General features: G+C 39.4%; 1 protein-coding gene across 8 annotated transcripts in view; it reads left to right on the top strand.

The window, feature by feature from the left end:
• Positions 1-12,689, top strand: part of fryl (furry homolog, like) — a 361,259-nt gene that overhangs the window by 155,917 nt on the left and 192,653 nt on the right. For 5 of the 8 annotated variants that reach the window (XM_059647684.1, XM_059647683.1, XM_048544213.2 and 2 more), the window contains exons 12-15: positions 78-122; positions 5,717-5,820; positions 10,158-10,266; positions 12,122-12,208. In XM_059647684.1, the coding sequence (XP_059503667.1) occupies positions 78-122; positions 5,717-5,820; positions 10,158-10,266; positions 12,122-12,208 (345 nt within the window). The remainder of the gene's footprint in view (positions 1-77; positions 123-5,716; positions 5,821-10,157; positions 10,267-12,121; positions 12,209-12,689) is intronic. The other 3 variants (XM_048544223.2, XM_048544242.2, XM_059647685.1) reach the window with 1 other exon arrangement.

Here is a 12,689-nt window from a genome sequence, read left to right as displayed (position 1 = left end):
TGTTCCCCATCTAACATGCATGGACATCCCATTTTCATGCTTGTTTATGTTTTGCTGTCTTACATTGCTTTATTCAGATGCCATCTAACAACAGTATCAGAAAGCAAATAGAAACTTTGCAGGTATGTGTACCAAGTTCTTAAGCCTATGTATATAAATCTAGAAAGTTTAGTGACAAACAAATAATGTAAAAGAAATCTTTATATAGGTAGTGTTTTCAGTGCTCACTTGAAGAGTGTAGTCATTAAATTGTGGTCATTGCATTACATTTGTTAATTCTTTAGTGAGTATGACCTTATATTTAATGCTGTGCAGTGACCTGTTCATTTCAATAATCACTGGAAAAAGGTAGTGATATTGAATAAAACTGTCACTTGTTAAGTGTGTTGTCACTTAAAACGAAAATCGTTGATAAACTGGAGTGAATAGAAAGTACTAATTTCATCAACCAATGTACATGAGAACAGGAATAGGCCATTCTGCCCCTTGAGCATATTCCACCATCCAGTGAGATTATGGCTGATCTGTGGTCTAACTCCAAAAACTTGCCTTTGCCCTATATCTCTTAATAACTTTACTTAACACACATTTATCTATCTCAGATTTAAAATTAGCAACCGAGTTACCATTTTGTGGAAGAGAGTTCCAACATTTACCACCCTTGTGTACAGAAGTGCTTCCTAACATCTCTCCAGAATGGTCTGGCCGTAATTCTCGGATTGTGTTCCAACCATTGGAAACCCTTTATCTACCCTGTTTTTCCCTTTTAATGTTACCCTTTAACCTTCTAATTCTAGAGAAAATGGGCCTATTTTGTGTAATCTGTTGTCATAACTTAACCCCTGAAGTCCAGTTATCATTCTTGTAAACCTACGCTGTCCTCCCTCCAAGGCAAAATGCCCTTCCTAAGTTGTAATACCCTGATCTGCACCCAGCTGTCCATGTGGGATCTAGCCAGGGTTAGAATCATAGAAGTGTACAGCATGGAAACAGACCCTTCAGACCAACTCATCCATGCCAACCAGATATCCTAAATTAATCTAACCCCATTTACCAGCATTTGGCCCATATCCCTCTAAGCCCATCTAGGTGCCTTTTAAATGTTGTAATTGTACCTGCCTCCTCCGCCACCTCTGGCAGCTCATTCCATATACACAGCATCCTCTAACCTTTTTAGGTCCCTTTTAAATCTTTGCTCCTCACCTTAACCTGTACCCTCTAGTTTTGGACTCCTCTACCCTGGGGAAAAGACCTTGGCTATTCAATTATCCATGCCCCTCATGATTTTATAAACTCTATAAGGTCTCCCTTCTGCTTCTGGGGCTCGAAGGAAAATAGCCCCAGCCTATTCAGCGTCTCCCTGTGACTCAAACCGTCCAACCTTGACAACATCATTGTGAATCTTGTCTGAACCCTTTCAAGTTTCACAACATCTTTCCTGTTAACTGCAACGTAACTTCTTTAACCTTGTACTCCAGTCCTCTAGATATAGAAGCCAGCATTCCATTAGCTTTCGTGATTATTTTCTGCTCCTCCTTGTGACATTTTAAAGCTCACTGCTCATGACCCCCAACTCTCTTTGAACAGCTGCTGTATTTAACTCCATACTATCTAGAAAGTATCCATTTCTATCCTTTTTGTTTTTAAAAGGATATCTGCCACCGTTTTGTCCATTCACCTTGCCTATCAATATACCTTTGTAATTTTATGCTGTCGTCTACACTGTCTACAATGTCATTTGACTTTGTGTTGTCATATTGTCATCACATGAAGGAAATAAACCACTCTAGGTTTGATTCTCTTTAGTAGATCTTTTATGACATTTTAAACCTGGTCATCTGTCACTTTCTATAAGTTTGTTAAGTGGAACTGATTTATGACCATGAGCAATTGAGGATGGCAGTACATGCTGGCCTACCATCAGTGCCCACGTTTTGAGAGTAAAGGAAAAATGTAAAACCTCTGTCATCACTAATTTCTTAAGCCGTTTAGTTAGGAAGAGCATCCAAGATTTTGATCCAGCAGCATTGAAAAACTGTGATAATAGTTCACAGTCCAGCTACTCTGAGTCTTAGAGGGAAACTCGAAAATGTTGGTGTTTCAGTGCAGCTATAGCTGCCCTCCTTCCAGCTATTAAAGATCACAACAGAGTGCTGTTGAGGAACATTTTGCCCCCTGTGGATGGTATGTACTGCTTTCTTTAGCAGCAGTGTTTGAGAGAATGAATGAGAATGAGATACTGATCAATCAAGTTACTTTGTATTGAATGGGTCAAACTTTGAGTGTTTTGAAGCTGCACTCATCCAGGCACACGAGGACTATTCTGTTATCTTCTGATTTGTGCCTAAAGAGTGTGGACAGATTTTGGGGCTCAGGAGATGAGTCACAAGCTGCTGAATTCGCTGGGAACTGAAGCTGCGCTATGAGGCTGCTAATTATAAAAGGAATAGATTATAAACTGGTAGGAGAAGTATATACATTGAATCACAGAGCATTCTAAAAAAAAGTAGTAGGCCATTTGATCCATCAAGCCCATTCCATCATTCACTGTAACTATAGCTGAATCTGATTGTGGCCTTAACTTCACTTACGTGCTTGATCCCCAAATCTTTGACTCTCCAGTAGATCAAAATCGATTAGACTCATCCTTGAATACATCCAATACCTAGTTTCTACTACTCTCTGCAGTACAGAATTCTATTTATTCATGACCATCTGAGAGAAAAACATCCCTTGTCACTTAGTCTTCAATGGGAGATCTAATATTTTGAAACTGTGCCCCCTGGGTGACACGGTGGCTCAGTGGTTAGCACTGCCACCTTGCAGTGCTAAAGACCTGAGTTCACTTCCACCCTTGGGTGACTGTGTGGAGTTTGCATGCATTCACCGTGTCTGCATGTGTTTCATCCGGGTGCACCTGTATATACTTCTGCTTCCAGTTTATAATCTATTCCTTTTATAGGTAGTCCAAAGATGCGCAGGTTATATGGATTGGCCATGTTGAATTATCCATAGTGTCCGGGGAAATGCAGGCCAGATGGACTAGCCACAGCAATTGCAGGGTTACAGGGATGTAAGGTAGGATGTGGGTCAGGGTGGACTCAATGGGCTGAATGGTCCGCTCCCACACTGTAGGGACTTTATGATGGTAGTGCTAGATTTTCTGTAATAGTACAGTTCTTCGCATCATAGACTCCATCAACCCCCCCCCACCAGAATCTCTTATGTTTCAGTAGGATCAACTGACAGTCTTTTAAACTCCTGTGATTTCTTCCTGGAACTGTTCAGTCTTTCCTCAAAAGATAAGCCCTCAACCTAAAATTCCAAGTAGAATTAGGCCATTCAGCCCATTGAGTCAGCTCAGCCATTCAATTATGGCTGATGTGTTTCTCACCTCATCCTCCTGTCTTCTCCCTGGACCCCTTGATCGCCTTACTAATCAAGAATCTATCTACCAATTGATTGTATTTCTCTGAGTTGAAATGTACGATTGTGATCAGCAAATAGAGACAAATTTCATTAATGCTGATGCTACTACATTAGTGTACGTAGGGCTGTGCAGCTTGTAAAAAAAAAATTTATAAATTTGTAAGTCACTTCACAGTTCTGGTCTTGTCTTTACACCTGACATTGCCACCGGATCTTTAGTGTAACATTCCCAGTATTAAATATTTGGCAGGCTCTGCTTACTGTTGACTAACTGCATCCATCTAATGCAAAATGGTCCATTTCCTTTCTGGTCCACTTCTCCCCAGGGCTTCCATGGTACCATCAGAGAAAGGGTGGCTCTGGAAGATGTGAACTTTTCAGATAGTTATTATCTTTGAATGATATGAACTCTGATCTTTTTCCTGCACTTCAACAGGCAATCTGCTTATAGCCATGAACAGCGTTTATAGCTTACCTATCCTATGGGAATGAAAATGAAAATGCAGCTGACATCAGTTTTGTGTCAATCCATTTAGTATCCATTTCCACCGACTAACCTTTCTCCTTCTAAGGACGAATCAGACTCTGCTTTGTTCGATAAGCATTTCAATTAAACTTGCCAAATAAGCCCTTTCCTTTGTTACTGTGCAATCTTGGACTTCCTTTTCCACAGACACTGATTATTGGACGGCAATCTGTTTTGTTTTGATGGGTCATGTGGAGGTTTGCTACCTGTGTCGTAACTGTCACCACATTCGATTTGCATGGCTTCTAGTTAAGCAGAGCTGTTTTTAACATTTTTATTTTCAAATCCTGCATGGTCTCACCCCTTCATATCTCTGTGATGTCCTTTTAACTATGCAACTCTCCAAGAAAATGGCAGTCTTGAACAACCCAATCTTAATTGGCCCACAACTGGTGGCCATTCTTTCAGCTACTAAAGGTTTAAGGTCCTCTAAAGTTTCTTCCCTAAATCTCTGTGTCTCTGTACTTATTATTTCTCTCAACTTTTCCCTTAAAAATTACGTCTTTGAAAAATGTTTTGGTCACGCATCTCCTTTTGTGGCTCTGTGTCAAATTATATTCTATAGCATAGCTGTGAAGCAGCAGTTGGTGTCTAAGGCCAGTCCTCTGCTTAATTTTCCATGTCCCATAGCCTGTGCTTTGCTGTGCAAATGCTTACTAAAAACTGCAACTTAACATTTTGACTAGATAAAGAATGCATAAGATTGTTTCCTGTTGCCTTCTTCAAATGTGCTTAAAAGAAACAGAAGTTGTCATCCAGAAGGATGTTTCACCTGCTCAAAGTTATTGTCCATTTAGATTCTACATCTTCCTGTAATACTGCCAAAAATTAATCGGTTCCACCATTTGCCATGGCCATGAATGCCTTAGACTAATTCTGTTATGTTACAGGTGCAGTATAACTGCAAGTTGTTGCTGATTGTCAGATAATTTATTTCACACTTGCCATGCTGTCATTTGTAATCAAGGAAAGAAATACTTTATTTTAAATAATGTCCTGAATGTCAGCATATTAATTTTCAAATAATAGAACAGGAAATAATAGCTATAATAATGAAAAAAACCCACAGGAGGCAGTGGAGTATAAGTAACACTACATGAAAAAGAGCCGAGGGAAGTGACAGCGAAGACAGTGTTGTATACATTCAATTTAATACAAAAGATGCACTGCCAGATGGCTGGAAAAGAACTCATTTAATTCCGGTATTTACAAATTAGAAAAACGTTTAAATATAAGGTATAATAATGCATTGATTTCAAAAGCAGAATCTTGCTTAGCCAATTGCATTGAATTTTGAGGATTCTGTAATGGAAATAATAGATGATAATGCAGTAGATACAACATATATGGATTTTCAAATGTCTCAAAGTGCCACCTGATAGAATAATGAATCATGAAGATTGGAAAACGTGAAGTCAGGAAACAGGTGGCAAAATGGATTTCTCTCTGGCTTCAAATTAAAGGAGGGGACTGGCTGTCAAATTCTGAGTCGTGGACAATGGGAGGTGGTATTCCACCAGAATCAGTATTGGATTCCTACTGGTCAAAATTTAGATTTAGAATTGATCAATTGCAGAGAAGAGGATTGCTTTCCACATAATTTAAACAATTCCTCATATATTTATTTGAATATGTGCTTTGTATATCTGCCCTTTTTCTGCACTGCTTTAATTATGTTTTTGAATGAAAGTGCATATTTATGGTCCAAGTTATTCATGGTCTTCTAGCTATTGGAACATTTCCTTTGTTTCTTCTTTATAGAACAAAGACCCCAAAATGTCACGGGTTGCACTGGAATCTTTGTATAGATTGCTATGGGTTTATGTAATCAGAATAAAATGTGAAAGCAACACTGTAACACAAAGGTGAGTACAGACTTTTAGGTATACTTTAGACAGTTAATCGATTGGTAAACATCTCGAAATATTACAGATACTGTTTTAACAATGGTATCAGGTATATTGCATAAGGAGGAAGATTATTCTCACTAATAGCGAAATATTTAAAGCTCCAGTGGTCCTTTAAATATTCTCCCATTTGTAAAGCATTTGCTTGACTAAAACATTTCATTAAAATAAATACAATATTCCTTTTAAAACAGGCCAGTGGTTCTGTAATGCACGCATGAAATATTTCCACGGAGCAGATTGTTTAGGCCAAATGCTTGTGGCATGTCCATGATAGATGTAACCAAAATTTTTGAAATATCCTGTTCTTCAGAATGTCATTGTGCTTGAGAAGTCTCCTGTTCTCACATTTGTTGACATAAATTAAAACAAAGGGTAGTATGTTTAATGTCAACTTCTTGAAAAACATCAATTGTTGCCAAATATTTAAAGGTTAGTGTACACTAGGACATCCAATGTTTTAGTATGAACATTTTGAAACAATGCAAGTTTTGAGTTTTGTTTTACTTGCTAATCAAATGCATGGTGGTTACAGTAAAAAATAATATTTTTGAAAACAACAATACTACTTTAAAAATGTCATACACACTGTTATAACCCCTTCTATCTAATTTTAGCCACACAACAATCAGTTCCATGTTTTCAAAGAAGATTGCCAATGGTTCTTTATAAAGTCGTAGTCATACAGCATGGAAACAGACACTTCAGTCCAACCAATCCGTGGCGAACATTATTCCAAACTAAGCTAGTCCCACCTGCCTGCTTCTGGCCCATATCCCTCCAAAACTTTCCTATTCATGCACCTGTCCAGAGTCTTTTCAGCATTGTAGGTGTTCCCACATCCACCACTTCCTCAGGAAGTTCATTCCATGTGTGAACCACTCTTTAAAAAAAATTTGCCCCATATGTCTTTTTTTTAAATCTCCGTCCTCCCAACTTTAAAATGTGCCCCCTAGGCCTGAAATGCCCCCATTAACTCTATCTATTCTATCAGGTCGCCTGTCAACCTCCTACGTTCCAGTGGAAAAAGTCCAGCCACTCCAGCCTTTCTTTATAACGAAACCTTCCATACTCGGCAATATCTGATAAATTTCTTCTGAACCCTGTCTTGTTTTATAATCTCCATACTGGTGAACAGAACTGGGCACAGTATTCTAGAAGAGGCCTGATCAATGTCCTGTACAACCTCAACATGACTTCCCAAATAATATATTCAAAGGACTGAGCAAAGAGGCAGGGGCGCCAAATGCCTTTTTAATGGCCCTGTCTAAGCAAACTTCAAAGAATTATGTACCAGAACCCTTAGGTCCCTCTCTTCTACGACCCTACCCAAGGCCCTACCATTAATTGTATAAACGCTACCCTTGTTTGTTGTACCAAAATACAATACCTCGCATTTACCCAGATTGAATTCCATCTGCCATTTTTCAACCTAGTGACACATTTGATCTGGATCCCAGAAATCTTAGAAAACCTCTTCACTCTACTATGCCACCAATTTTGGTGTCGTCCGCATACTGACTAACCATGCCCTTTATATAAATGATTTGGATGAAAATATAAAGGGCAAAGAAAAGAGGAGCCAGAACCAAACCCTGTGGAACACTGCTGATGAAGGGCCTCCAAACCAAGAAGCGACATTCTACCACAACTCTGTTTCCTGCATTATGTCAATTATGAATCCAGTTGGCAAGCTCATCCTTAATCCCATGTGACCTAATTTTACTAATTAGACTACCATGCTGAACCTTGTTGAAGATGTTACTAGAGTCCAAGCAACAACATCTATTGTTCTGCCTAATCAATCCTCAAAAAACTCAACAAAGTTTGGGAAACAAGATTTTCCTCAAACAAAGCCATGTTGATTATCCCTAATCATATTTTTATTTGTAAATTAATAATAGAAGATAGAACATAGAACATTACAGCACAGTACAGGCCCTTTGGCCCTCGATATTGTGCCGACCTGTCATACCGGTCTCAAGCCCATCTAACCTACACTATTCCATGTATGTCCATATGCTTATCCAATGACGACTTAAATGTACCTAAAGTTGGCGAATCTACTACCGTTGCAGGCAAAGCGTTCCATTCCCTTACTACTCTCTGAGTAAAGAAACCACCTCTGATATCTGCCCTATATCTTTCACCCCTCAATTTAAAGCTATGCCCCCCTCATGCTCGCCGTCACCATCCTAGGAAAAAGGCTCTCCCTATCCATCCTATCTAACCCTCTGATTATTTTATATGTTTCAATTAAGTCACCTCTCAACCTTCTTCTCTCTAACAAAAACAGCCTCAAGTTCCTCAGCCTTTCCTCGTAAGACCTTCCCTCCATACCAGGCAACATCCTAGTAAATCTCCTCTGCACCCTTTCCAAAGCTTCCACATCCTTCTTATAATGCGGTGACCAGAACTGTACACAATACTCCAAGTGCGGCTGCACCAGAGTTTTGTACAGCTTCACCATAACCTCTTGGTTCCGGAACTTGATCCCTCTATTAATCAAAGCTAAAACACTGTATGCCGCCTTAACAGCCCTGTCAACCTGGGTGGCAACTTTCAAGGATCTGTGTACATGAACACCGAGATCTCTCTGCTCATCTACACTACTAAGAATCTTACCATTAGCCCTGTACTTTGCCTTCTGGTTACTCCTACCAAAGTGCATCACTTAAATGTCTCAAATTGCCTTTGATTACAGTATTGTTCGACATCATTGGGCATCTGATAACTATCTTGATTGAATGTTTGTTTTGGCATTGTTGTACGTAAATTAAGCTTTGAAATAATTTAAACTAAAAGAACTGCAGATGCTGTAAATCAGGAACAAAAACAAAGTTGCTGGAAAAGCTCAGCAGGTCTGGCAGCATCTGTGGAGGAGAAAACCAGAGTTAACGTTTCAGGTCTGGTGTGACCCTTCCTCAGAACTAATGGCTGGGAAAACATCAGTTTATATGCAGAAAATAGGGAGGTGGGTGGGGTAGGGATTAGACAATAGGACAGAGCCCAAAGAGAGAGATAGAGACAGTTGGACAGACAAAGGGGTTGCTAACGATCACACTGGAAGGGTGAATGGTTGTTAATGGGGACTGTTAGTGACTAACAACAGGGGGTGTGTAGTGGCAGGCTATGTGGTAACAAGGCCTAGTATGTGGGGTGCAGGGCTAGGACATGGGAGAGTTTAGGCTTTAAAATTATTGAACTCCATGTACACAGATCCTTGAAAGTTGCCACTCAAGTTGACAGGGCTGTTAAGAAGGCATACAGTGTTTTAGCTTTTATTAATAGAGGGATCAAGTTCCGGAACCAAGACGTTATGGTGAAGCTGTACAAAACTCTGGTGCAGCTGCGCTTGGAGTATTGCGTACAGTTCTGGTCACCGCATTATAAGAAGGATGTGGAAGCTTTGGAAAGGGTGCCGAGGAGATGTACTAGGATGTTGCCTGGTATGGAGGGAAGGTCTTACGAGGAAAGGCTGAGGAACTTGAGGCTGTTTTTGTTAGAGAGAAGAAGGTTGAGATGTGACTTAATTGAAACATATAAAATAATCAGAGGGTTAGATAGGGTGGATAGGGAGAGCCTTTTTCCTAGGATGGTGACGGCGAGCACGAGGGGGCATTTAAATTGAGGGGTGAAAGATATAGGACAGATGTCAGAGGTAGTTTCTTTACTCAGAGTAGTAAGGGAATGGAACGCTTTGCCTGCAACGGTAGTAAATTCGCCAACTTTAGGTACATTTAAGTCGCCTTTGGACAGGCATATGGACATACGTGGAATAGTGTAGGTTAGATGGGCTTGAGATCGGTACGACAGGTCAGCACAACATCAAGGGCTGAAGGGCCTGTACTGTGCTGTAATGTTCTATGTTCTATGAGTCCACAGGGCTGTAGGGTCCCTGAGCGAAAAATGAAGTGTTGGTCCTCCAGCTTTCGTTGGGCTTCACTGGAACACTGTAGCGAGGTGGAGACAGAGATGGTTGCCAGGGAGCAAGGTAGTGCATTCAAGTGGCAGGCAACAGGTAGTTCAGGGTCATTTTTGTGAGCAGAACGTACATGTTCTGCGAAGTGGTCACTAAGTCTACGCTTCGTTTCCCCAATGTAAAGGAAATAATTTTGTCCTGTACAAAAATAATTTGAAATAATTTTTTTTGAATTATGAAATATCTCAGTACTACCTTAATTTTGCTTTTATTGTTTAGAATCTGTTGTAAATCAGGGATCTCACATATTGTGTCATACTGATACTGATCAATTTTTAATCTACATTTTTCCATTCTGATTTTTTTTAAACAGTCGCCTTTTAAGCATTGTATCAGCACTTTTCCCCAAAGGCTCCCGCAGTGTGGTTCCCCGTGACACACCTCTGAACATATTTGTGAAGATCATCCAATTTATTGCTCAGGTACGACTTAAGTAATAACATTTATGGTGTAGTTATGCTTTATTGTTAACAAGCTTGACTTTATTGGAAACATCCTGCTAAGAAATAGTTCTTAGTTGTTTACGGTTCATACCTGTTGTTCTTGTATAGTCTGTATATAGCATGCTGAAATTTTTGTTTGCCAAAATAGTTTTTCAAGGGCTAACTTTTGGTTTTTGGATCCACTTCAGTTATCAGGGGCTGCTTTTAAAACAGGTGCATTTACAATGACAGCAGCCACTCCTTTTAACACCCTAGAATGAAAACCATTAGAATTAGAGATCTCTCATTTTCACTCACACGTTTCCTCTCTGTCTGTCACACTCACACACACACTCGTGCTGTCTCTATCTCACACACACATATGCTCTCTCGCTCGCGCATGTGTTCTCTCGCTTACACATATGCTGTCTCATTTGCGTGTGCATGTGCTCTTTTGCGCGCATGTGTGCACTATCTCTACATGTGCAGTTATGAAACAGGTGGCAAAATGGATTTCTTTCTTCAAATAAAGGTGGGACTAGATGTTAGATTAGGACTGGTGGACAGTGATAAATGGTTTTTGCACAAATGTTAGTATTGCGAGGAATTCAAAATTTAAGTGTATATTTTGGACATGGGAATCAAAAATACATATTTTAAATTCAGTATGAAGCCAAATTGTTACTGAGGCGGACTACAGCATGTTACAGGAGAATATTAATAAACTTGCAGAAAAGCTTTATAAATGGCAAATGAAGTTCAAAACCAAATCTGAGCTACTGTATTTGGTAGGAAAGTGTAAGTCTAGCTGGGTTGGAAGAAAAAGGGAATCCTTAGGTTATTCTTAGTTTAGCATTAAAGCATAAAAGTGCAAAACAAGCACCAGGCTTGAGTGTTAATGGGGCAGAATTGAAAATTGAGCACATTATGTTATATCTGTATTGAGTTTTGTTTAGATCACCTTTAGAATGCTGTGCACACTCCTGGTTGCAAAACTAGAAAGAGTATGTAGAGAAACTGAAGATGGTACACAGATCTTACCAGAAATGTCAGGATATACCTATCACTGAAGGACTAACAGACTAGATTTTTCTCTTTCTGGAAAAAAGAAAACTGGGGGAAGATCTTTAAAAGTACAATAAATTTTGCTGGAGGGTCTAAAGAGACAACATGCCCTTTTATGGGAAGGAGTGGAACTAATGGCTATGATGGTCACCAAGAAATCAGAAGGAGTGTCTTTACTTAGAGAGTGAGTTGAACATGGTATTTTGCTACCCCAAGGTATTGTTTAAGCAGCCAATTTTGATCTTTTTAAGGGGAAGCTAGAAAATCATCTAAGGAAAGAAAGAGCATGGCTATTTTAATAGTTATATCATGAATCATAGAATCCCTACAGCGTGGAAACAGGCCCTTTGTCCCAATACCAACCCTCAGAGCATTCCACCCAGACCCATTCCTCTATAACCCACCTAACCTACACATCCCTGCACACTATGGCCAATTTAGCATGGCCAATCCACCGAGTCTGCACATCTTTGGACTGGGGGAGGAAACCAGAGTACCCGGGGGAAGTCTGCGCAGACACGGGAAGAATGTGCATTCTCCAAAAGCAGTCACCCAAGTGTGGAATTGAACCTGGATGCCTGGCGCTGTGAGGCAGCAGTGCTAACCATTGATCCATTGTGCTACCCCATGAAGTAGTTTGGGAGGAATCTGACTTGAAGTTTGAATACTGCTGTGAGCATATTGACTGTGGCTAGTTTCAATGCCATAAATGCGATACAACCATAAAACAGAACTGTATTGCTTATAAACACTTATAAGTTCAACTACATTGTTTTTGTTTTAACAACAGGAACGTCTTGATTTTGCAATGAAAGAAATCATATTTGATCTACTTTGTGTCGGAAAGCCATCAAAAACATTTGCTATTAATCCAGAGGTAAGACGAGGATTAACTGTTTAATTTTTCTGTTACTGTTTGGCAAACTAAGAAATAAGTTTATCAGATTAGAGAACACATAGTTGTTTAGGATGTTATGACTCTTTGTTACGATAAACTGTACTAATATTTTATAGCATTTTCCCAATGAAATGATAATCCGGTCAGTAGATGTTGTGACCAATGCTGGGACAATACACCGTTGCTCAAGTCCCACTACTTCATGTATCACAACATAAATTAAATTTAAAATGATTTTTCTAGTTGCCAACATGATCAATTAAATGCCTTCTCCATATCAGGTTTTAAACAGCAAGATTTAACAGCCAGGTTTCTTAACAAGAGCAATTATTATTATCAAAACAAAGTTTATTCAATGAAGGTTGGTTTACAGACAATGCCAATTATATCAAATTATAAATCTTGTCCCTCTAAATATTCCAAAAACAAACATGCTGATTCTTCAGAAAAGAAAAAGAAA

Source organism: Stegostoma tigrinum, chromosome 1 (genome assembly GCF_030684315.1).
Source record: "Stegostoma tigrinum isolate sSteTig4 chromosome 1, sSteTig4.hap1, whole genome shotgun sequence".
NCBI lineage: Eukaryota > Metazoa > Chordata > Chondrichthyes > Orectolobiformes > Stegostomatidae > Stegostoma > Stegostoma tigrinum.
Note: the sequence above shows the minus strand (reverse complement) of the source record. Positions and strands in the feature narration are given on the sequence as shown.